At 48.6% G+C, this 23,094-nt stretch overlaps 1 protein-coding gene across 1 annotated transcript in view; it reads right to left on the bottom strand.

Annotated features, from left to right (window-relative positions):
- Positions 1-2,657: 2,657 nt before the first annotated feature.
- LOC147693120 (uncharacterized) overlaps positions 2,658-23,094 on the bottom strand; it is a 131,786-nt gene continuing 111,349 nt past the window's right edge. The window contains exons 6-7 of the mRNA XM_086939369.1: positions 22,278-22,467; positions 2,658-2,912 (exon numbers count right to left, since the gene is read on the bottom strand). Coding sequence (XP_086795495.1) covers positions 2,802-2,912; positions 22,278-22,467 — 301 coding nt within the window. The 3' untranslated portion in view covers positions 2,658-2,801. The remainder of the gene's footprint in view (positions 2,913-22,277; positions 22,468-23,094) is intronic.

Below are 23,094 nucleotides of genomic sequence, written 5' to 3'. Positions count from 1 at the left end.
CACAGACCGACATGAAGCTCTCTAGTGAAGTTGGAAAAGCCAGGTTTTTAGATTTCTCTTAAAACTAAGGAGATCCTGTACCTGTCTAAAGGAAAGCAAAAGACACACAGTTGATGGACGGAATACAGAACAAATCAAGACATTCACCCGCAGTCAAAAGATCTGGGTTAAATCCATCATTCTTTAGCTCACTCCGCCACCTCAGTTTAGACCTGGCCATATGCAAATCAGTCTTGACCCTGTGCCTCATGGGAACAGTCCGACCCGAACTGCCAAGCCAGGTCCTCTCTGGACCGGAAACAAGCATCCTAGGACCGGTTTCGAGTTTCAGCCCTCTGCAGCCAGGATAGCTCGATTCCAGTGGCAAAGTGAACTCAGGACCCACGTCTGGGCATACCTGGCGCACTTAGGGCGAGAAAGCAAAAGAGACACAATTGATGGACGGAATGCAGAACAAATAAAAACATTCACCCCCAGTCAAAAGATCTGGGTTAAATCCATCATTCTTTTGCAGCAGGCTGTTCCAAAGCTGTGAGACACCCATGCGAGAGCGAGAGAATTTTGGCACTGTCAACACCGCTTAGTCAATGGCTTCCAAGTCTGGACCACAACGTGTGCATTAGTGGTTGTGGTATCTCCCCATCCTCTTACTTCCAGCTTTAGAGACAGAAAAGGCTTCACAGAACACTCCAATGAAGGTAGGGAGCAGAAATGGATAAATGAATCTGTTTGAAGGTGACATCCTAATGACACAAGCTCCCATGACAAATTTGATTCAGTCAGTAGTAGCAGAAATTAAGAAATTCGATTTAACATTTGAGTTAAGATCAGTCTAAAGAAGATGCATGACCAAACCCTACCCCTCCCTACCACCGAGCAGAGCATACGAAGCAGACTGCCCCTTCTGGACGGGGACCCACAGCCGTAACTTATCTGGGAGTCTTGAGCACAATGTCTCTACCACTTTTGTGAAACTCAATAATCTAACACTTCCAGCTGACATTAGATATGAGGAGGTGGTTCCTTCTCTTTATGTTTTTCAGTCAGAGCTGCCAACTTGGGAGCTGGGGATCCGGGTTCAAGCCTCCGCATTGTCTCAACATCCTGTGATTCTGGGTAAATCCCTGAATCTCCCTGTGTCCATGGACAGCGCCTGGATGCCGTCACGGGTGATGAGCCATTCTATATGAATCTACAAATGTACATATTTATTTCCTGGTTCAGTAGGATCAATCAAAAAAATAAGTTAGCAAACTAACAATTCTTCTCCATATTTTCGAATCCTTCCTTGTGATGGCCAACAATGAATTCATAACGCAGCTACAATTTCAAATGCATAATTTTATTTAGGGTATTTAGAAGCAAGGGACATCTACCAGTTCAATTGTTATAGCCACCCAAATGCAAGGAACCCTGTTACTACCCCCTGAAGGAGTAACAGTTGCAAAGGTGAGTACTGCAGACACCTAGCATAGAGTCAGTTCATGAATGCGATATCATGAAAGGAGCATCTGTGTGATCGAAGCTGTCTCTGGCATGCATGTATGTGATGGCTCTTCATGTCATCTGGATCATGCTTGTCACACAGATTCTACCTTACAAGACCACTATCCTTTGCAGGACCCCAGAAAAAGACTGAGAAGGCTCCAACACAGCTCAGGGTTTTACATTTATGAATGATTCCTGAGTAACTGTGAGGAAATGGCTGAGTTACAACCTCAGAGTCCACTTCCTTCAAGGTACCGCTAAGGCCAAGCCACTACGTCTATATGTACTACATACTAAAGGTAGATTTTAAATCTGTTATTCAACTACTTCAAAACCACTACCCTGACCTTTTTAAACTAAAGCAAACTTTATTTCATTACATTATATTAATTTCATTTATTTATATTTAATATTATTTAATTAATCAACATTTGATTGTAACTGTAATCCTAGCCCTAATTCTAATGAAATGAATGTTGTTACCAACCTTAACCTTACGTTCATGCCAGCCATACAGTAATGTAATTTAAAGTAAATTATCCTTCCCTTAACCAAATTACCCTTTCTGCAATTTAAATAGTAACCTTAAACTAACCCAAATGACAACACTTCACCATTAATTAATTTAAAACAAATGAACATAAAAAATAGCACTTAATTAATTTTGAGTGCTGTCATTTTAAGCAAATTCAATTATAAACCCTAACCTAAATTTATATGACATTAAAAAACTTCTATCAACTTCTAAAAAGTAAATGTACTTAAATAATTTACCCTAACATTAAGTCTTAACTAATTTAAATTAAATATTTTACCCTAACCCTTTATCGATTTATTGCACCCAATTTAATTTAAAAGGTAATCCTAATTGTTGCTTATTCATACAAATACAATAAATTACCATTATCCCTTAATTACGTTAAAGTATGGCAAAATTAAATCAAATACCAGTAAACATAAAGCATTGTGTTCTGGTATTTGGGTCAATGGAGTCGAATTGATGAAGTAGATCTTCGTATTAGCAGCTTTAAGCCGGTTGGGGCTCAAGAGAGAAAATTCTAACACAAATGTTCTAATGATAAATTTCTGGCCACTTTGGCTTTCCATGAGTACAATTCTATGGGATCCTCTTCAGTAAATCTCCAACCACAGTGAGCAAGGTTTGTGGAACCGACGACAACACAAAGACCAAGATTGGAGACCTGTGCTCTTGCATTTGACTCAACCTTTTTTTTATTACTATTTAACAGTGGAGGGTCCGGCCGTCGTGCACAGGAAGTGATGGGAAGTGCGCTCAGGAGGGTCTCTCGGGCTCACTTCAAGGTGCCGCTCCAGTTGATGGGGTTGTACTGTAGCAGTTCCTGCTCCTTCAGTTTCTCCAGCGACTTGACGAGCCTGCTCTCCTTCCACTTCAGCTCCATCAACTAGAGAGGGAGACAAGAGAGTGGTCAAGAGATGCAAGGATACGGTGTCAGGGAAGAGACAAGTCAAGGGTGGTCAAGCGATGCAAGGATACGGGGTCAGGGAAGAGACGAGTCAAGGGTGGTCAAGAGATGCAAGGAAACAGTGTCAGGGAAGAGACGAGTCAAGGGTGGTCAAGAGATGCATGGATACGGGGTCAGGGAAGAGACGAGTCAAGGGTGGTCAAGAGATGCAAGGATACGGGGTCAGGGAAGAGACGAGTCAAGGGTGGTCAAGCGATGCAAGGATACGGGGTCAGGGAAGAGACAAGTCAAGGGTGGTCAAGAGATGCAAGGATACGGTGCCAGGGAAGAGACAAGTCAAGGGTGGTCAAGAGATGCAAAGAAACGGTGTCAGGGAAGAGACAAGATAGGGGTCAAGCAATGCAAGGATATGGTGCTAGTGAAGAGACAAGTGAAGGGTGGTCAAGGGATGCAAGGAAACGGTGCAGGGAGGAGAAAAGTGAAGGGTTGTCAAGCGATGCAAGGATACGGTGCCAGGAAAGAGACGAGTAAAGAGTGGCCAAGCGATACAAGGATACAGTGCCAGGGAGGAGACAAGAGGGTGGTCAAGCAATGCAAGGATGCAGTGCCAGGGAAGAGATGAGTAAAGGGCGGTCAAGCGATGCAAGGATACAGTGCCAGGGAGGAATCAAGAGGGTGGTCAAGAGATGCAAGGATACGGTGCCAGGGAAGAGATGAGTAAAGGGTGGTCAAGCGATGCAAGGATACAGTGCCAGGGAGGAATCAAGAGGGTGGTCAAGAGATGCAAGGATACGGTGCCAGGGAAGAGATGAGTAAAGGGTGGTCAAGCGATGCAAGGATACAGTGCCAGGGAGGAATCAAGAGGGTGGTCAAGCAATGCAAGGATACGGTGCCAGGGAAGAGATGAGTAAAGGGTGGTCAAGCGATGCAAGGATACAGTGCCAGGGAGGAATCAAGAGGGTGGTCAAGAGATGCAAGGATACGGTGCCAGGGAAGAGATGAGTAAAGGGCGGTCAAGCGATGCAAGGATACAGTGCCAGGGAGGAATCAAGAGGGTGGTCAAGAGATGCAAGGATACGGTGCCAGGGAAGAGATGAGTAAAGGGTGGTCAAGCGATGCAAGGATACAGTGCCAGGGAGGAATCAAGAGGGTGGTCAAGCAATGCAAGGATACGGTGCCAGGGAAGAGACAAATAACGGGCATACATTGAGATTAGATTAGAGGAGGACCTGAAGACAAACATTGGTACCAACAAGGACCTTGGACGTCCAAACCCCACATGCAATAAACCAACTCATTAAAGCTCTCTAACAGGCATTTAATCCTGTCGATGGCTGCAGCTTCTCAAAGGTCCTCCAAACTGGCTCCTAGTCAATTGGATGGAGGTGGTCTGTGTGGTCTCCGAGGCCACCATGGTTCTTTGCTGCTGCGGAGAGGATGGCCTTGGACCTGCACACAGACCACCAGCACCTGCAAGAGGGGCCTCTCATGATGCCTGTTACTGGGTGTGTGTTTGAGATTCTGCACCCTTCGAACCAGGCCACCTGGTAGGGGTACCTGTGGAGTGTGTGTGTCAGGCTGCAGCAAGGAGTCTGAAAACAAGCTACTGCAACAGTTTGAGTGACACTACTTCATTCAGTGGCCCCCGGGCAGCCCAAACAGCAGCACTCCGAGGAACTTCTGCTGACACCCTGACACCTTCAGAGCTCTGGGCCCTGAGAGATGGGGGCCTCAGTATGGACGTGTACCTCTTAGTATCCCTGGCCCACGGGTGCCAGTGTCTGCGCCATTGTGAGGTGTAATAAATCCAGGCACATGAAGGTGTCAGCTCGAACCCGAGGCGGGAGATATGCACATGCACCGAAACACCACACGTGCACCCCGCTGAAGAGCTGGGTACGAGCAGCACTGGGGCCCCCTGGGGGATTAAAACTACTCCTTAAGCAGCTGGGAACCGAGGCCGCAGGGGCCACCAGGCACTTAAATACCATCAAGAGAGAGAGAGAGAGAGAGAGCTTAGATAGAGGAACGCTTTCACATGACTCCCCGTGATCATGCAAAGTCACATGGAGATGCTCTAAAAAAGCGCTCAGCCGCTTCAGTGAGCTAGCGAGAGCACGTGATCGTGCACTCAGACTCCGTGCACAGCCCTCACTACCCCCTGCTTACACCACTCTCTGCTGCTTCTGGTCTAGTTGGCTAGTTGGCGCTATAGCTCTTGGGGCCCATTCACAGAACTAACTTAAGACAAAATCCTAAACTTACTACTTTTGGTATTCACAGAAGTTAGGATTTTGTCTTAAGTTTGTCTTAAGACACACTTAAGACAGACTTAAGACAAAATCCTAACTTAAGTCTGTCTTAAGACAAACTTAAGACAAAATCCTAACTTCTGTGAATACCAAAAGTAGTAAGTTTAGGATTTAGTCTTAATTTAGTTCTGTGAATCGAGCCCCTTGTTTCTGCTATATTTGTATCTGACTCTCTGCATCTTACCTAGCGCCCTGAAGTGATCGGGAGACATGCATCAGTATATAGAAACACTAACCAATTAAATACCTATGCAAGAACAATACAATGGAATGAAAAGGCATGTAATAATAAGAAGAAGAATAAGAAGAAGAATAATGACATACGTATTCAAGAACAAATCAATGGAATGAAAACGTATCTAATAATAATTAAATACGATATACAAGACAAATACAATGGAATAACAGAGTATCTAATTTGTAGGGCCCTGCAATGTTCCTAATTTTTGACAAACGTTGACCCCATACAGAGAGGAGGGGCTGAGGTAGTGGCTTAGAAAAGGTGCCGGAGCCCCCAAATTAAGGAAAGCGATGCACCCTCCCTGCCTGTGCCCGGTGGGTAGTATAAGACAAGCATAGTTGAGGTTTCCCCTCGCGCTCCTGGGCTCCATGACAGCCGTGGGAGGTCCTAGTGCATCATGGCAGCACTCCAATCCATCGCACATTTGCTCACCATGCCACCTCAGTTTGGACCCAGCCTTATGCAAATGAGTCTTGCTCCTGCTCCAATAGGAACAGTTCAGCCCGAACTGCCAGGCCAGGTCCTCCCTGAAGCAGAAGACAAGCGACCCAGGACCTGTTAGGCCCTAGTTATGGGCTCATTAGCCAGGTGCAGCATGGGTGCAGTGACGCAGTGCGCACGGGATCCACGTCTGGGCATACCCATGCCACTTCGGGTGGGAACTGAAGTCCACAAAAGGTGATGGGGGCAGCTTGCAATGACTCTTAACGACTGGCAATAGCTCGGGGTAGCACTCCAACCCATTGTTCTTTTTCACACCATGTCCCCCCAGTTTGGACCCAGGCATATGCAAATCAGTCTAGCCCCTGCTCCAGTAGGAACACTTCAGCCTGAACTGCCAGGCCTTCAGTGAACTGGAACACAGGACACCCAGGACCAGTTTCGCCCTAGTTATGGGCTCATCAGCTGGGTACAGATTGGTTCCAGTGACACAGCAGGGCATCAGAGCTCTGTGGGCTAAGGGCAAACAGACATTGATCACTAAGGATTAACCTTTCAGGGTACACGTCCATACTGAGGTACCCATCTCTCCGGGCCCAGAGCTCTGTGGGTGGTGGGCCAAGGGGTGTTGGTCACTCAGGATACAGCTGTCAGGGTACCGAACCATACTGAGACACCTATCTCTCCGGGCCCTGAGCTCTGTGGGTGCAGGGCCAAGGGGTATTGGTCACTCAGGATACAGCTGTCAGGGTACCGAACCATACTGAGGCACCCATCTCTCAGGGCCCTGAGCTCTGTGGGTGCAGGGCCAAGGGGTATTGGTCACTCAGGATACAGCTGTCAGGGTACCGAACCATACTGAGGCACCCATCTCTCAGGGCCCTGAGCTCTGTGGGTGCAGGGCCAAGGGGTATTGGTCACTCAGGATACAGCTGTCAGGGTACCGAACCATACTGAGACACCCATCTCTCAGGGCCCTGAGCTCTGTGGGTGCAGGGCCAAGGGGTATTGGTCACTCAGGATACAGCTGTCAGGGTACCGAACCATACTGAGGCACCCATCTCTCCGGGCCCTGAGCTCTGTGGGTGCAGGGCCAAGGGGTATTGGTCACTCAGGATACAGCTGTCAGGGTACACGTCCATACTGAGACACCCATCTCTCAGGGCCCTGAGCTCTGTGGGTGCAGGGCCAAGGGACTTCGGTCACTCAGGATACAGCTGTCGGAGTTCACCACCATATTGAGGCACCCATCTCTCGGGGTGCAGAGCTCTGTGGGTGCAGAGTCAAGGGACATCGGTCACTCAGGATACAGCTGTCAGGGTACACAACCATACTGAGGCACCCATCTCTCAGGGCCCTGAGCTCTGAAGAGGCAGGGCCAAGGGGTATTGGTCACTCAGAATGCAGCTGTCAGGGTACACGTCCCTACTGAGGCACCCATCTCTCAGGGCCCTGAGCTCTGTGGGTGCAGGGCCAAGGGACATCAGTCACTCAGGATACAGCTGTCAGGGTACACAACCATACTGAGGCACCCATCTCTCAGGGCCCTGAGCTCTGAAGAGGCAGGGCCAAGGGGTATTGGTCACTCAGGATGCAGCTGTCAGGGTACACGTCCATACTGAGACACCCATCTCTCAGGGCCCTGAGCTCTGAAGAGGCAGGGCCAAGGGGTATTGGTCACTCAGGATGCAGCTGTCAGGGTACACGTCCATACTGAGGCACCCATCTCCCAGGGCCCTGAGCTCTGTGGGTGCAGGGCCAAGGGACATCGGTCACTCAGGATTCAGCTGTCAGGGTACACAACCATACTGAGGCACCCATCTCTCAGGGCCCTGAGCTCTGAAGAGGCTGGGCCAAGGGGTATTGGTCACTCAGGATACAGCTGTCAGGCTACACGTCCATACTGAGACACCCATCTCTCAGGGCACAGAGCTCTGTGGGTGCAGGGCAAAGGGACATATATCACTCAGGATACAGCTCTCAGGGTGCAGTCTCGCACAGAAGCACCAATCGCTCAAGACGTCATCCTCAAGGCTCGGGACAGGGGCATTGATAATTCAAGATATCAATCAATCAGGGAATTGTAAGTGCGCTACTGACCCGTGAGGGGAGTTGGAGGGTCCACAGATCTGTTTAGCCGAAGAGCCAGGTCTTGAGGGTCTTCCTGAAGGTGTTCAGGGAGGAGGCACATCTATTAATAGCTCCTTCCAGGTCTTGGGGCTGCAATGTGAGAGAAGGATCTTCCTCCTGCTTTGGCTCTGTGGATGCATGGGATTTCGGCAAGGACGAGGTTGGCTGATTGGAGGTTTCTTTTTGGTACGTGGAGGGTGACTCCGTCATTGAGGTATAGGGTCCAGTGTTGTACAGGCATTTGTAGACTTGGGTAAGAATCTTAAAAGTGACTTTCTTTTCAACGGGGAGCCAGTGGAGATTCGTAGGTGTTGGCTGATGTGCTTGTGTCGAGGGATGCTGAGGACGAGTCTGTTGGTGGTGTTCTGTTTCGTCTGTAGTTTGCAGAGTAGAGACTTTTTTATGCCGGCATAGAGGGCGTTTGTGATGAGTGCGTGGGTTACTGTCCTCCTTGACTTTGGGGGATCCACTTGAAAGTCTTACAGAGGATGCAGAGGTAGTTGAAGCAGCTGGAGGCGGCAGCATTGACTCATCGGTTCGTGGAGAGGGATGAATCCAGTACGATGCCGAGGGTTTTGGCATGGTCCGTGGGGGTTGGTGGGCTGCCGAGGGCGGTGAGCCACCAGGTGTTGTCCCATGCCAATGGGGTAGTCCAGAGGACTAGGACTTCTGTCTTCTCAGTGTTGAGCTTTAGGCAGCTGTTGGTCATCCAGGCTGCGATGTCCTGCATTCTTTTCTGGAAGTTGAGTTTGGTGGTGGCGGGGTCCTTCGTTAGAGCGAAGATGAGCTGGGTATCGTCGGCGTAGGATACAATGCTGACGCCTTGTTGTCAGACAATGGTGGCGAGTGGGGCCATGTAGATGTTGAAGTGGGTTGGGCTGAGTGATGACCCCTGTGGTACTCCGCAGTTGATTTATGTGGGTTGGGAAAGGAAGGGCCGCAGTCTGATCCTTTGGCGTCTGCCGATGAGAGATGAGCGGATCCCGCAAGGGCGGTTCCTTGAATGCCAGCGTTGTGTAGTCTGGTTACGAGTGTGTGATGGGAGACCGCGCTGAATGCTGCTGATAGGTCGAGTAGAATCAGGGCTGCCATGTGACCTTGGTCAAGGAAGGTGTGGATGTCATGTGTGGCGCGAGTAGAGTGGTCTCGGTACTGTGGTTGCTTCGGAATCCGGATTGAGATGGGTCGACTACGGCGTTGTCTTCGATGAACCTTGTCAGTTGTGAGTTGACTGTTTTCTCGGCAACTTTAGCAGCAAAGGGGAGAAGCAAGATGGGCTGGTAGTTATTGAGTTCCATGGGATCAGCTGAGGGCTTCTTGAGCAGGGCCCTGACTTCTGCGCATTTTCAGTAGTCGGGAAAGGTGCTGCTCTCAAACGTGGGGTTAATGTGGAGTGGTGTGGCTCACTGGTTAGAGGCGGCAGACCCGTAAGCAGAGGACGGCCCGGGACCAGGGTTCGATTCCCGACGCGGCAGGGTCGTGGACCATGGTCAGCGGGCTCGATAATTCTCGCCTCGGTGCCTACTCCAGTCAGGGACCACACTCGGCAACTCTGGGCATTAGCTTGCCTCATCTTCACAACGGCCCCCCCAGACCGCCGGGGATGCTTGGTCGCACCTTAGAGATACCCATTAGGGACCATCTCTCAGGGTGAGCCAGGACGGGTTCCCCAGCGGTCGAAGCGTGGAGATACTCCTCCGGGAGTTGATTCCTAGCGCTATATAAACCCGCAATTACATTAAATTAAAATGGTGGGTTGTAGTTCAGGTGCGTTGATGGCAGCGGCTCTGTGGTAGATGTCTGGTGAGCAGGGGTCGGTGGTGGCCCCTGAGCGGATGCCTTTCATGGTCTACGTGGTTTCTTTTGCCGTTATGGGTGTCCAGGAGGATATGGTGGGCTGGCTGGTGTAGCCGAAGAGTGGGCTGGCTGCGGAGTCGGGCGTTTGGACAATGAAGTTGTCGTAGACGTTTTTGATCTTCAGGTGGAAGTAGGATCCAAGCTTGTCGCAGAGGTCCTGGGAGGGGGTGATGTCCGTGGCTTCGCTGCGGGGGTTGGTGAGTTCCTGGATGATGCTGAAGAGTTCCTTGGAGCTGTTGGAGTTTCGCAAGGTTTTTGTTGTGGATGAAGGTCCTTTTGGTGGTTCTGATTGGTGGGTGGTAGTCACGCATGGAGTCCTTGTAAGTAGTGTGGTTTCCAGGTGTCTTGCTGTTTCTCCACTTCTTCTCCAGGCATCTGCAGGTGAGTCTGGCTTCTTGGAGCTTGGTAGTGAACCAGACGGATTTCCTGGGGCGCTGTTTGATGGGGCTGCGTAGCGGGAGAGCTTGTCTGTGCAGTTGGAGATCCAAGTGTGGAATTCCCTGGCTGCTGCCGGTTGGCGTCAGTTGCCGTGGTGGGGTTGTCACGGATGAGGGTGGAGCTGAGTTGCTAGTCTGTGACTTTGCTCCAGTTCCTTTGCCGAGGGCGTGGGGCGGGTTTGGGTACCTCGGGTTTGTGGACATGGAAGTGTCGGTCCATGGGGGTGCATGGTGTGGCTGAAGTGGATGTTGTTTCCTCCTGCGAAGATGGGGTCGAGGGTGTGTCCTGCCTTGTGGGTCGGTGTGGTGACAAGTTGTTTTAGTCCGATGTTGGCGAGGTTGTCACAGAAGATGGTGGAGTTGGGGTCATTGGGGTTGTCGAGGTGGAAATTCAGGTCTCCGATTAGTATTTAGTCTATCGCAGCGATGGCGTGGGGTGCGATGAGGTCGGCGATGGTGTCGGTGAAGTGGGCCCTGGGGTCTGTAGGCAAGGGTACCATGGAGTGTTGAATTGGGTCTGGTCTGGATTAGGAAGTGCAGGTGTTTTCCCGGCCTGTAAGGTTTTACTGGAAGTAGTGAGGAGGAGAGAGCTTTTGTGAATGATGGTGAGAGCCCCTCCCGGGTGGTTTAGGCGGTCCTTCCTCTGGATCTTGTATCCATCCGGGATGGCGATGGCGATGTCAGGGAAGGAAGAGATGTTAGTCCAGGTTTCCTTGAAAAAGGCGACGTTGGGCGAGAGTGAGTCCAGTAGGTTCCAAATCTCCATGGCATGACTGTGCACGGAGTGCACGTTGAGGAGGATGCACCTCAGAGCGTCGGTAGTATTGGAGGTCAGAGCGGTGGTGAAGGTTTGGCGGCAGTGGCGGCATGAGAACTGGCTGTGGGTCATCCTTGGCGCGGCCTGCTGGCAGTTGTTGTTCCTTCAGTGGTTGAGTGCGAGGAGGGCGGCTGTGTTGTAGCGGTGGATGGCTCGAGATCCAGGGTCCCTGGCACTGGTAGTGGTTGGGTCACGGACGGGCGCAGACAGGCTTGCCTTTGGGACATTTGCTGCGGGACCGCGCAGTGGCTGCCATCAAATATGGGAGGGGGAGGGACGTGCAGCTGGGAAGGGGCAGCAGCAGCGGGAAAAGGAGGCAAGATAAGATTAAAGAATCTAACAGTGGCAGAAAAATAAAAATAAATTAAAGACATAAAAAGAAAAATAGAAAGAATTAAATAATAGGGGCTGCAGACGAAGGGCAGAGCGTGGAGCCGGCTGATGATGGGCTAGACCCCAGGAGGAGCGGGCGACAGGAAAACGAGCACCAGCAGGGGCAGCAACCTCAAACCTACCAGATTGAGGTCAGAGGTCTGCATAGCACAGTGATGGCACTGCGGAGCTGCTGGGGAGGGCGCCGACCGTAACTGGGGGTAAAAGGACTTGCTCAATTCCAAGATACAATTCCAAGCTTCAGTCACTCAGGACATAGTCTTCAGGGTGCAAGACACGAGGGGCATTCCAGTTTTATGGGGTCCAATCACTCATGATTTGCAGAATGGAAAGTTTAGGGGAGGAAATGTTCAAGAGAATCTGGAACCCAAGGCGTCATGTGGTCACCACCTTCTCCCTGGCAGTGGAGCTGTGGTTGATGCCTCAGGGGGCAATCTCTCACCTACAGCCCCACAGATAAGGGTGGCAAGCTGTCTGATATTGCCTCACCATAGTAATACCCAGACGTACAGATCTCCTCTAGGCTCGTCTTAGTTCAAACATTTCGCGCCTTGACACTTCTTGTAGTTGAGACACGTCCAGTAGATGCTAAAAGTGGCAAACGTAGAAGAACAGGGTGTGGGTTTGGAATATCAAGGTCACACAATGTCATGACCCGAATATTGAGCAGTAAAATATCCACATGTAAGGACATCTATATTTCCTATACCAAACTCCAGACATACATACCTTGATGACATGCAAAACTTCAAGGTACGTAGCTTTGGAGTTATGAAAAGTAAATCTATTCCTCCCTCTAAGCTCTTACCTTCGCAAAATGTTGGTCTCGCTCCCGCTAAACATTAAAAGCTGCCCAACTCTGCTCGGATTCAGAAAGCTACTAAAGACCTGGCTTTTATCAAACTAACATAATCCACCCTCAACTGGAACTCTGGCATTCTCCTCCGCAGAGCGCCTAGACGCCCTTGGGCATTCATGCGCTATGTATACATTACAATCAAATCAAATCTAGTCGTGATACTATGTGACCTTGAGACTTCCTACTCGATATTCCATACTACAAGCGAGAAACCGCAATAATATTAATAATCCACATTTGTAAAGCGTGAACCATCACCCGTTAGGGTCTCTAGGCGCTGTAGGGAAGATTAAGCAAGCTATTGCCCAGAGTCACATGGTGCTGGATTAATCTGCCGCCGGCCCCGGGGATCGAACCGTGATCCCCAGATTCCGGAGTCAGTCACCCTGGCTGCGGCGCCACACCTCTCCCACAGACTGCAAGTAGATTTAATCAGCATTTATTAGAGGTATTTATATTGTATTAACTTGACCAAAAGACAAACTTTCTGCTCCCAAGGGGTTCTCAAGCATTCTAAGGAAAAGGATCGTCCGGGCAGGCAAGCGTTAACGAAGCAATGCTAGTACCAGGCAACAGGGGCGTAGCTAGAGCTTCTGGCGCCCGGGGCTATCCCTCAGATTGCCGCCCCTGGACGGGGGGGCTGGGGAAAAAGGATAGCGAGCAGCAGGGTGGATTGGCAGGGTTCAAGTTACGCCACTCTCTACTTCACTGCAGGTGAAAGCAAAGGTCGGAGCAATAGTAAAAGGCTTACTATTTATGAGCTGCAAGTAACGAAAGGATCTGTGTTCAAAGCAGTAACCCACATACCTTGCTACATAAAAAAAACATTCTATCACTTGCATATTACATGATGTGCTTTGCAAGCAAATTAACCTTCTATACTACTTCGAGTCAGCTCTGGGACTACACAAAACAGAAATCTATCCAAGAAATACTTTAACCACCTGGGTTATCTCACCAATTATTATTCCATGATATATAATGGGCACCTCTGCAGCAGATGTCTTTTCCCCTAAAAATATTAGAAAACGCAGACTTTGCAAACAATTAAGCATAAAAGATCTACCAACATGCTTCTCCTTGCTGCCAATTTCTTTGAGGCAGGCTTTTAGAAAATGTGTAAAATTAGTTGAGGCATCAGGATTGCGCCACTTTTTTTCAGCACAACCCCAAAGCGAAATCTAATTTGTTAGATCTCATAATGTGCTCAAATGCCCTCGTGATATGTGATGTCAATTACTGTGATGCCACATGTGAAGTCATGCATTGTGACATCACAGGCTGTGATGGCACAGACTATGATGTTACTTGCAAACTGACTAACTAGGTTAGCCCCCCCCCACATAATGGAGCTGTAAGAAAGTCCATAGTGTAAAAGAAATACAATTTACATATTTTTCCCCACAGTGCAGGCAGTTTCATGTTTTCTCATCCACCACATGCATTCCAAAAAGGCCTGCCCCGCGCCCTTGCCTCTGGGTAACTTCATGTGGTGTCAGCCAGCACTGCAGTCCAGCAGTCATTCGAGACTCCTTTGAAAAGCACCACCACCGACCCACCTGTGGCCCCCAGGTCAAAACTAGAGATCCTTCCAACTGTCAGTGTCACCCATATCCAGTGATACCTTAAACTGACAGCTCCCCTTAAGTTAAGTTCCTACTGCTGCTGTATAGAACAGTGGAATAAGAATTCAAATGTAATTCATTTTCACTTACCTTATTTAGGCTGTCAGTGTCATAACTGCCAAGGTTTCAGATTGCTATGTGTGACATTAACAGAATTTCATTGTAATAATGAGTGACATTTCAAGGCCTAGGAGTGACACTTTCTCCCGAGCAAAATCCAGCAATGAAGAGGGAAATATATTAAATTAAATTAGAGCAACAAGAAAATCGTAAAAATGCTGCAAAGCACTAGAAATGCATTAGGCCTCAGGCTGAGAGACAGATAAGTCTAAGGCAGATCTTCCCGTACCTGTCGTGCGTGCTAACAGCTTTCCATTTCCACACTTGTTCCAAACCGTGATGACTGCCTCATTCTTCCTGCATCTTAACAACTCATCTACCCTTCCCTCCTTTCTCCCGATTGGCCCGATGCTCAATGTTTCCCGCCGTTACACCTTCATACTCATTAGACAAACTCAGTTTCCCAGAATACAATTCACTGGTAAAACTTTAACTAAATATTACAGTCGTGTACTAAACAACCATGGTGATTATCATTAATAAACCGTTTAATCACAATTAATACATAAAAATCCATGTTTTCTGCGTTTCAACTCCAATGTCTGTAATGATCTGCGCTCTTCCGCCGGCGTTATGGATTCTTAAGTATACTCTCATCTTCCCATGTTATCCATTTTAAACAGTGGGTGCTATCCCTGAGTAGTCTTATGACGGAATAGCTATGCATTATTGCCAGAGAGGACTCTTATTATGCCCCTCTTTAACTTCAAGCACACACTTACTTGAAGGAAATTGTAGCTGTGGCCATCTCGAGAGCAGCTCCATTTCACGAGATGCCGACCGCCTGCCTTGCCTCTCTCTCCCTGTAGTATCAGGCTCGCTCTAGCTGGCAGGCTCAGTTGCACGGGTCATCATGGTGGTGGGACAGGCTGGGTCATCGGGCGCATGTGATGCAGTGAGACATTTCCGAGTTCGGCTGCTGCCCAACGGAACGAAAGTGAAAGCAGTGACTCTCGAGTCGGCTCGAGGAGTCACTGTAGTAGCGCGTGGGCTGGCCAAACAAAGGTCCCCAGGGCCGTCATTGGTAGTGATTTTGCGATGCAAGATTGGCGGCCCTGGGAACCACATAAGCAGTACGGCTTACGGCGCACCGGCGCCGCACTACCACTAAGCTAGGTGGTGCAGGTTTTAGTTGCATTTTATTTTCAAAAATACGTGCGAGCACTGGCTGCTCAGCAACAACCGCCACACATGTGCCTGCCGCCTCCAAAATTGTGCCGCCTGGGGCGGACCGCCCCCCCCCCCCCCCCCACGCCCCACCCTAGCTACGCGGCTGCCAGGCAAGTCTTAACAAACTAATGCCCGTGCCAGGCCAATCTTAACGAAGCAATGGCCACTCCAGGCAAGTCTTAACTAAGCAATGCGGCCGTTTCTACCACTAGGCGAGACTAGGCGGCTGCCTAGGGCGGCAAAAGGGGGAGGGCGGCAAAAAAAATGCGTGTGTAAACTATTTGTTAAATAAATATACGTACCCCTTTTATTTGTGCCGTACTCGTTAAAGTACAGAGCATCAGAGAGAGACTGTGATTAGAGTGAAACGTGTACCGGCGAACATCGGCAAACTGCATTTAGCGCATCTCGTCATATTTTTTCATAATTGTTATGCTTTCACACCATCTGGAAACAGCACTGGAAATAGTCCAACAATTATTCCATTTAGAGCTATAGACAGTGACATCTCTGCATAGACAGCGCTAGAGAGATTATTGAATCTAATGTATATGCAGAGCTAGAAACACTCTCACAAATATTTTACTAGGAGCTCTCTAGTCAAGCTTACATCTTTTCTGTATGCAGCTTTAAAGGCAGTCGCGCAATATTGCATCAACAGCTCTAAACAATGTACCATCTCATCCACATACAGTCCTAGAAACAGTCTTCCTCCACACAGAGCTCTAGACAGTCTGGCATCTCATCTAGAGACAGTTCCTGACAGTCACGTCTCATCTGTATACATTGCTAGAGAGATTCGCGGAATGTTCATGTACCCAGCACTGCCTAGTACAGCTGAGCTGTTAACCCAGCAATGCCTAGAATAGACGTGCCCTTGCCTCAGCTGAAGTCAGTCAGTACAGCGCCGCCAGCAGCTCAGTAGACGTCAGTATAGCAGTGCCCCTAGCCCTGCGGAGGCATTAGTGTCCCCAGCCCAGCAGGCTCCTGTGTAGCAGTGCTCAGCTCAGCAGACTTCAGTACTAAGTGCCAAGCAGAGCAGTTCTCTGAGCCCAGCAGTGCCTGGTTTAGCAGTGCCTCTCATGAAGCTACAGTGCAGCAGTGCCCATGCAGAATGCTTCAATCCCATCGATGTCCTGCCCTCCCTCTGGTGTTTAGGAGACCCGATAGCAAGTCACGTGACCAAGTGGAGGTGCTAAATTCCCCAAAAGCTACAATTCTAGTTTCTAGAAGCGTTTTCATCCTTTTGACACCCCAGGGACGGGTTGGGTGCTTTTCTTCCCCACCTGTTAGGTTAACGGTTCTGCCCTCAGAGCTTTTGCGGGCAGGTCCTTTATTTCAGCCGGGTCAGAGTCCCAGTCCAGTGTATTCAACGCTACGGAGCATCCTGAGAATTGTTGTCTTGTTCAGTTACATTGGACTAAACAACCTTGCAAAAATGATCTGCACTCAGGATACACGTCTGAAGTGGACGTAGCTGCTCGAAGTCACCTCACACCCGCTATAGACTGTTCTGCTCTCCTTACCTGAGACAAAGTTAACTGCAAATGTGTAGCGTTTGCCGCTGGATAAGGAACAACAGCAGAAAACAAACATGAATTAACAGTAAGTTTGACTGTTAAAACTACATACAACATATCTTGTTTATCCTCCAAACGCTGTTTAGTTCCTTACGTCTGTTTAAAAATTCCGTCTCTTTCCGGCATTTCTGTGCTCAATCACAATGAAATGTGCAAAGCTTACATGATTTATACAAAGAAAAAAAATATCCTTTCACTTTTGTGTGAAAACATGCTAAATGAGCGATTTTGTAAAATAGGCAGGTTCAAAACTGGGAAATCTTATGAGAGTTTAACATTATGACGTCACTTTGAATTAAATATGCCAATTAATCACCCCGTTATTTGTGCCCCGCAGGGCTTTAATTGGGATGAAAAAAACAGGGGCGGTGTTCTCTCATAGAGGCGTGGCCAATGTAATCAAAGACATTGCCTAAAAACAGGTAAGCTAAAAATGTGTTTAGCATAATGTGCTGCCCGACTTGTATTATGCTGTTTCTGTCATTGCATCCAGTCAAGAATATTTGCTTCGTCAATGGTTGTTAGTTGTATAAGATAAGTAAGCAACAACTATGGCTTGTATATAATATTGAAAAAGCTTCTACTTGAAGCCCTGGTGACACCACCACAATGTTGCTGCTCCTGAGTTTAAAAAAAGAGAAGTGAAATCCAGAGAGAAACTGACGCTCTTTAAAGGATTTCCCTTCCCCTACAGCACACACCTGGCATGACGTCATGCCATAACTTCTCCACTGGTGAGAAGTGAGCAGTGTGAGAAGCGCACAACAATGTGCCTGCTGTTACTGCAGTCTGGAAAAAATGGACCACCTGTGCCAGGGCACAAAACAGAGCCCGAAAGAGACCCATTTCGAGGCCCCTTTAAAAAACTGCCGGTGCTCAGACCCGGTGAGACTCGGCCCACTTAAAGCCCTGGGTGTATCTGCCTGTGTTGGGTGTGATTGGGGGTGGCAGAGGCCAGTAGCCCTACTGTTCTCCCAACTCAAGCCCATGATAGTATAACTGAGTTAATACCCTCAGAACAGGGCAATAACACTTACATAGCCACAACAATTGACACAGATGACTTACTTTAATACGGATTTGACAGTCCAGACTAGATACAGAGGCACCAAAGCAGGCCTCTATTCCCCAACACCTGGATGACAGGGGGAGAGAGTGATGGTAGGAAAAGGGAGGGGGCGGCATTTTTCAAATCTCGCCTAGGGTGGCAAAACACCTAGAAACGGCTGATGACAGACAAGTTTTAAGAAAGCAAAGCCCATGCCAGGCAAGCCTGAACGAAGAAATGCTTGCACCAGGCATGTCTTAACAAAGCAAGGCCCACCCCAGGCATGTCTTAATGAAGCAATGCCCACACCAGACATGTCTTAATAAAGCAATGCCCACACCAGACATGTCTTAACAAAGCAAGGCCCACCCCAGGCATGTCTTAATAAAGCAAGGCCCACCCCAGGCATGTCTTAAACCAATGCTCACCCCAGGCATGTCTTAATGAAGCAATGCCCACACCAGACATGTCTTAATAAAGCAATGCCCACACCAGACATGTCTTAACAAAGCAAGGCCCACCCCAGGCATGTCTTAATAAAGCAAGGCCCACCCCAGGCATGTCTTAAACCAATGCTCACCCCAGGCATGTATTAATGAAGCAATGCCCACATCAGACATGTCTTAATAAAGCAATGCCCACACCAGACATGTCTTAACAAAGCAAGGCCCACCCCAGGCATGTCTTAAACCAATGCTCACCCCAGGCATGTCTTAATGAAGCAATGCCCACACCAGACATGTCTTAATAAAGCAATGCCCACACCAGACATGTCTTAACAAAGCAAGGCCCACCCCAGGCATGTCTTAAACCAATGCTCACCCCAGGCATGTCTTAATGAAGCAATGCCCACACCAGACATGTCTTAATAAAGCAATGCCCACACCAGACATGTCTTAACAAAGCAAGGCCCACCCCAGGCATGTCTTAAAGCAATGCTCACCCCAGGCATGTCTTAATGAAGCAATGCCCACACCAGACATGTCTTAATAAAGCAAGGCCCACCCCAGGCATGTCTTAAAGCAATGCTCACCCCAGGCATGTCTTAATGAAGCAATGCCCACACCAGACATGTCTTAATAAAGCAAGGCCCACCCCAGGCATGTCTTAATAAAGCAAGGCCCACCCCAGGCATGTCTTAAACCAATGCTCACCCCAGGCATGTCTTAATGAAGCAATGCCCACACCAGACATGTCTTAATAAAGCAATGCCCACACCAGACATGTCTTAACAAAGCAAGGCCCACCCCAGGCATGTCTTAATAAAGCAAGGCCCACCCCAGGCATGTCTTAAACCAATGCTCACCCCAGGCATGTCTTAATGAAGCAATGCCCACACCAGACATGTCTTAATAAAGCAATGCCCACACCAGACATGTCTTAACAAAGCAAGGCCCACCCCAGGCATGTCTTAAACCAATGCTCACCCCAGGCATGTCTTAATGAAGCAATGCCCACACCAGACATGATGCCCACACCAGACATGTCTTAACAAAGCAAGGCCCACCCCAGGCATGTCTTAAAGCAATGCTCACCCCAGGCATGTCTTAACAAAGCAATGCCCACACCAGACATGTCTTAACAAAGCAAGGCCCACCCCAGGCATGTCTTAAACCAATGCTCACCCCAGGCATGTCTTAATGAAGCAATGCCCACACCAGACATGTCTTAATAAAGCAATGCCCACACCAGACATGTCTTAACAAAGCAAGGCCCACCCCAGGCATGTCTTAAAGCAATGCTCACCCCAGGCATGTCTTAATGAAGCAATGCCCACACCAGGCATGTCTTAATGAAGCAATGCCCACACCAGGCATGTCTTAATGAAGCAATGCCCACCCCAGGCATGTCTTAATGAAGCAATGCCCACACCAGGCATGTCTTAACAAAGCAATGCCCACCCCAGGCATGTCTTAACAAAGCAATGCCCACACCAGGCATGTCTTAATGAAGCAATGCCCACACCAGGCATGTCTTAATGAAGCAATGCCCACACCAGGCATGTCTTAATGAAGCAATGCCCACACCAGGCATGTCTTAATGAAGCAATGCCCACACCAGGCATGTCTTAATGAAGCAATGCCCACACCAGGCATGTCGTAATGAAGCAATGCCCACACCAGGCATGTCTTAATGAAGCAATGCCCACACCAGGCATGTCTTAATGAAGCAATGCCCACACCAGGCATGTCTTAATGAAGCAATGCCCACACCAGGCATGTCTTAACAAAGCAATGCCCACCCCAGGCATGTCTTAATGAAGCAATACCCACACCAGGCTAGTATTAACGAACTAATGCCCTTGCCAGGCTAGTTTCAACAAAGTAATGCTCATGCCAGGCAAGACTTAAAGAAGCAATGCCCACGCCAGGCAACTCTTAACGAAGCAATATCCGCGCCAGGCAAGATTTGACGAAGGAATGCCCGCACCAGGCAAGTCTTAACGAAGCAATTCCCTCACCAGGCTAGTATTAACGAACTAATGCCCTTGCCAGGCTAGTTTTAACAAAGTAATGCTCATGCCAGGCATGACTTAAAGAAGCAATGCCCACGCCAGGCAACTCAACGAAGCAATATCTGCGCCAGGCAAGATTTGGCGAAGGAATGCCCGCACCAGGCAAGTCTTAACGAAGCAATTCCCTCACCAGGCTAATATTAACGAACTAATGCCCTTGCCAGGCTAGTTTTAACAAAGTAATGCTCATGCATGACTTAAAGAAGCAATGCCCACGCCAGGCAACTCAACGAAGCAATATCTGCGCCAGGCAAGATTTGGCGAAGGAATGCCCGCACCAGGCAAGTCTTAACGAAGCAATTCCCTCACCAGGCAAGTCTTAACGAAGCCATGCCCATGCCCCGCTAGATGGGAAGATGGCAAAAGTCATTGCAAGACTTGCACAGGTAAGAGGTGACTCCCCTAGCAAAGAAGGCTGCTCAGGCTTGGCTCTGGCCACTCCAGGGTGGCTGGGCATAGGAACTGCTACAGTTCTGGAGGTTTATAGGGTGGGACATCCCTTGCCCCACTCTCAGCCTTTCTGTAACCTCTTGATAGGTGATGAGGGGCCAGGTGAAGAGAGAGGATCTCTGGTCCCCCAGAATTCAGATGTGAGCACCCCAACATCCCCAGATGCTGCTGGATCCAGATGTAGAGCATGAAATACAATCATGTACGTACAGAAAAAGATCACTCTGATTACTTTTGCCTTTAGCAATTCACAGAAGGACACCACTTTAAATATTCAGCTCTGCTTTTCATTGCACTAGACAAATACTCTAATTACTTCTGTACTGAATTATGGTATATTGCTTTAAATCCTTTATCCTGAATTAGATTACAATTACTTCATCATGTAACAGAGTACAGAGGGAGCCTGCTCTGACTACTTCATCTATGTTATGCACAGAAGGGCAGGACTCCACATTAGATAATGGAAGCTGATTAATCAGGCTACTTTACCATACATTATATCACAGAAGGTTACTTTAATTATTTTATGCTGTATGTGATTACAAACAAAGGGGCATATGTACAAGCCCAGGGAAAACCTGCTCTTAACTTGGCGCAACGGGGAGAAATGCTTTATTTGCCCTCGTTTTTGCTTTTTCCATGTGTGCTGTCTTGTGCACCATACATGGAAAAAGCAAAGTCCCCCTTCCTGTACATAAACAATCTTTAAAAATATGCCATTATGTGACTTCCGTGTGTTCTGCATGAAGCAGCGCACATAGAAGTGACAAAATGGCATTTAAGGATTGTTTATATAGAGGAAGGGAAACCTTCCTACAAATAAACAATCCTCCCCTGCAAGCAGACACCCTTGCACTATGGTGCAAGGGTGCCTATGTTGGTGCTACACTGCTAAGTTTAGCACCAGCGCATGGGGAAACGCAAGGCTGCAGCATTTCGTTGTAAATATGGTGAAGCCTTGTGTGTCTGAAGTGGCGGAGAGAGGCATTAAGCCATGACGGCTAACGCCTCACTCCTCCACTTCCTTGAACATATGCCCAAAGTGTACTCTCGATTGCTCAAGTATAGATTTAAATGTCCTAGCATCCCTCTAGGAGTACCAGCCTTCCCATACTCAGACATCACAGTCAGAGCACAGGTAGCAGGCTGCAGCCTCACATCTGCACAGGCAGGGGAGTACTTCCTGTCAGCACACGCACACTTGACGCATGGGGGGTGAAACTCACATCACCATAGACAGGCATGGATGCTTTATCTGCTGCTCATGTCTGAGTATCTGTGCGCCATCCGAGGCCTCGGTCATTACACTAAGGTCCCGCCTCTCACCCCCCCACCTCCACCCTCACCTTCTTGTTCTCGTCCCGATACTTGTTCAGGAACAAGGCCCGGGTCCTCCCGTTCTCCATCTCCTGGAGCACGGCCGAGCGGTCGGCGTCCATCGCCTCCACAGACTCCTTGGCCTGGCTGGCCATCGTCTGCCTCTGTAGCGCCCACTTCTCGTTCATCTGCCGCTTTAGGAGCTGTCGCAGCTCGTGCCTTGGCGAGGGTGGGGGAAGAAGAAAGAGGCAGAGGTCAGGCGACTGTGTCATGGTTGGCATTTATACACGGGGAAGAAGAGGGACGGAGACATTTGTAATGAAAAACAACAGGCTAAGACTAGCTACGGACGTTAAGACTTTATTGTATGAAAGCCAATCTTCTGAAAAGTGTTTGGGATAGGTGAACACCAACATCCCTGGTAAGGGTTAGGAGTGCTATGGATCAGAAAGGTATTCAAATATTTCAAGAGTGTTCCTTCAGACCCTACGGGGCCGATTCACACAACAAATCTGAGAAAAAATCCTAAACTTACTACTTTTGGTATTCACAGAAGGCATTTAGTGTAGTAAAGTTAGGATTTTGTCATAAATTAGTATTTTGTTTTAAGTTAGGATTTTGCCCGAAGCCCGGGCAAAGGGCGGGCCCTCTGTGGCCCTCGGAGGCCAGAGGAGGACGGGACGGGCCACCCCCTTTCGATTTTCGCCTTTTGCTCAAGGTAAAAAAGAGTTACTATAAACTAATTAATCCATCTAAGCGACTGTCATCATACTTCCTTTGGTATCCCTAACTGAACTATCCTTTTACCTCCCCGTTGTCAGACTATTGGAGCATGTGGGCTTTACC

Source organism: Lissotriton vulgaris, chromosome 9 (assembly GCF_964263255.1).
Source record: "Lissotriton vulgaris chromosome 9, aLisVul1.2, whole genome shotgun sequence".
In the NCBI taxonomy this organism is placed as follows: domain Eukaryota; kingdom Metazoa; phylum Chordata; class Amphibia; order Caudata; family Salamandridae; genus Lissotriton; species Lissotriton vulgaris.
This window is presented reverse-complemented; position numbering and strand designations above follow the sequence as displayed.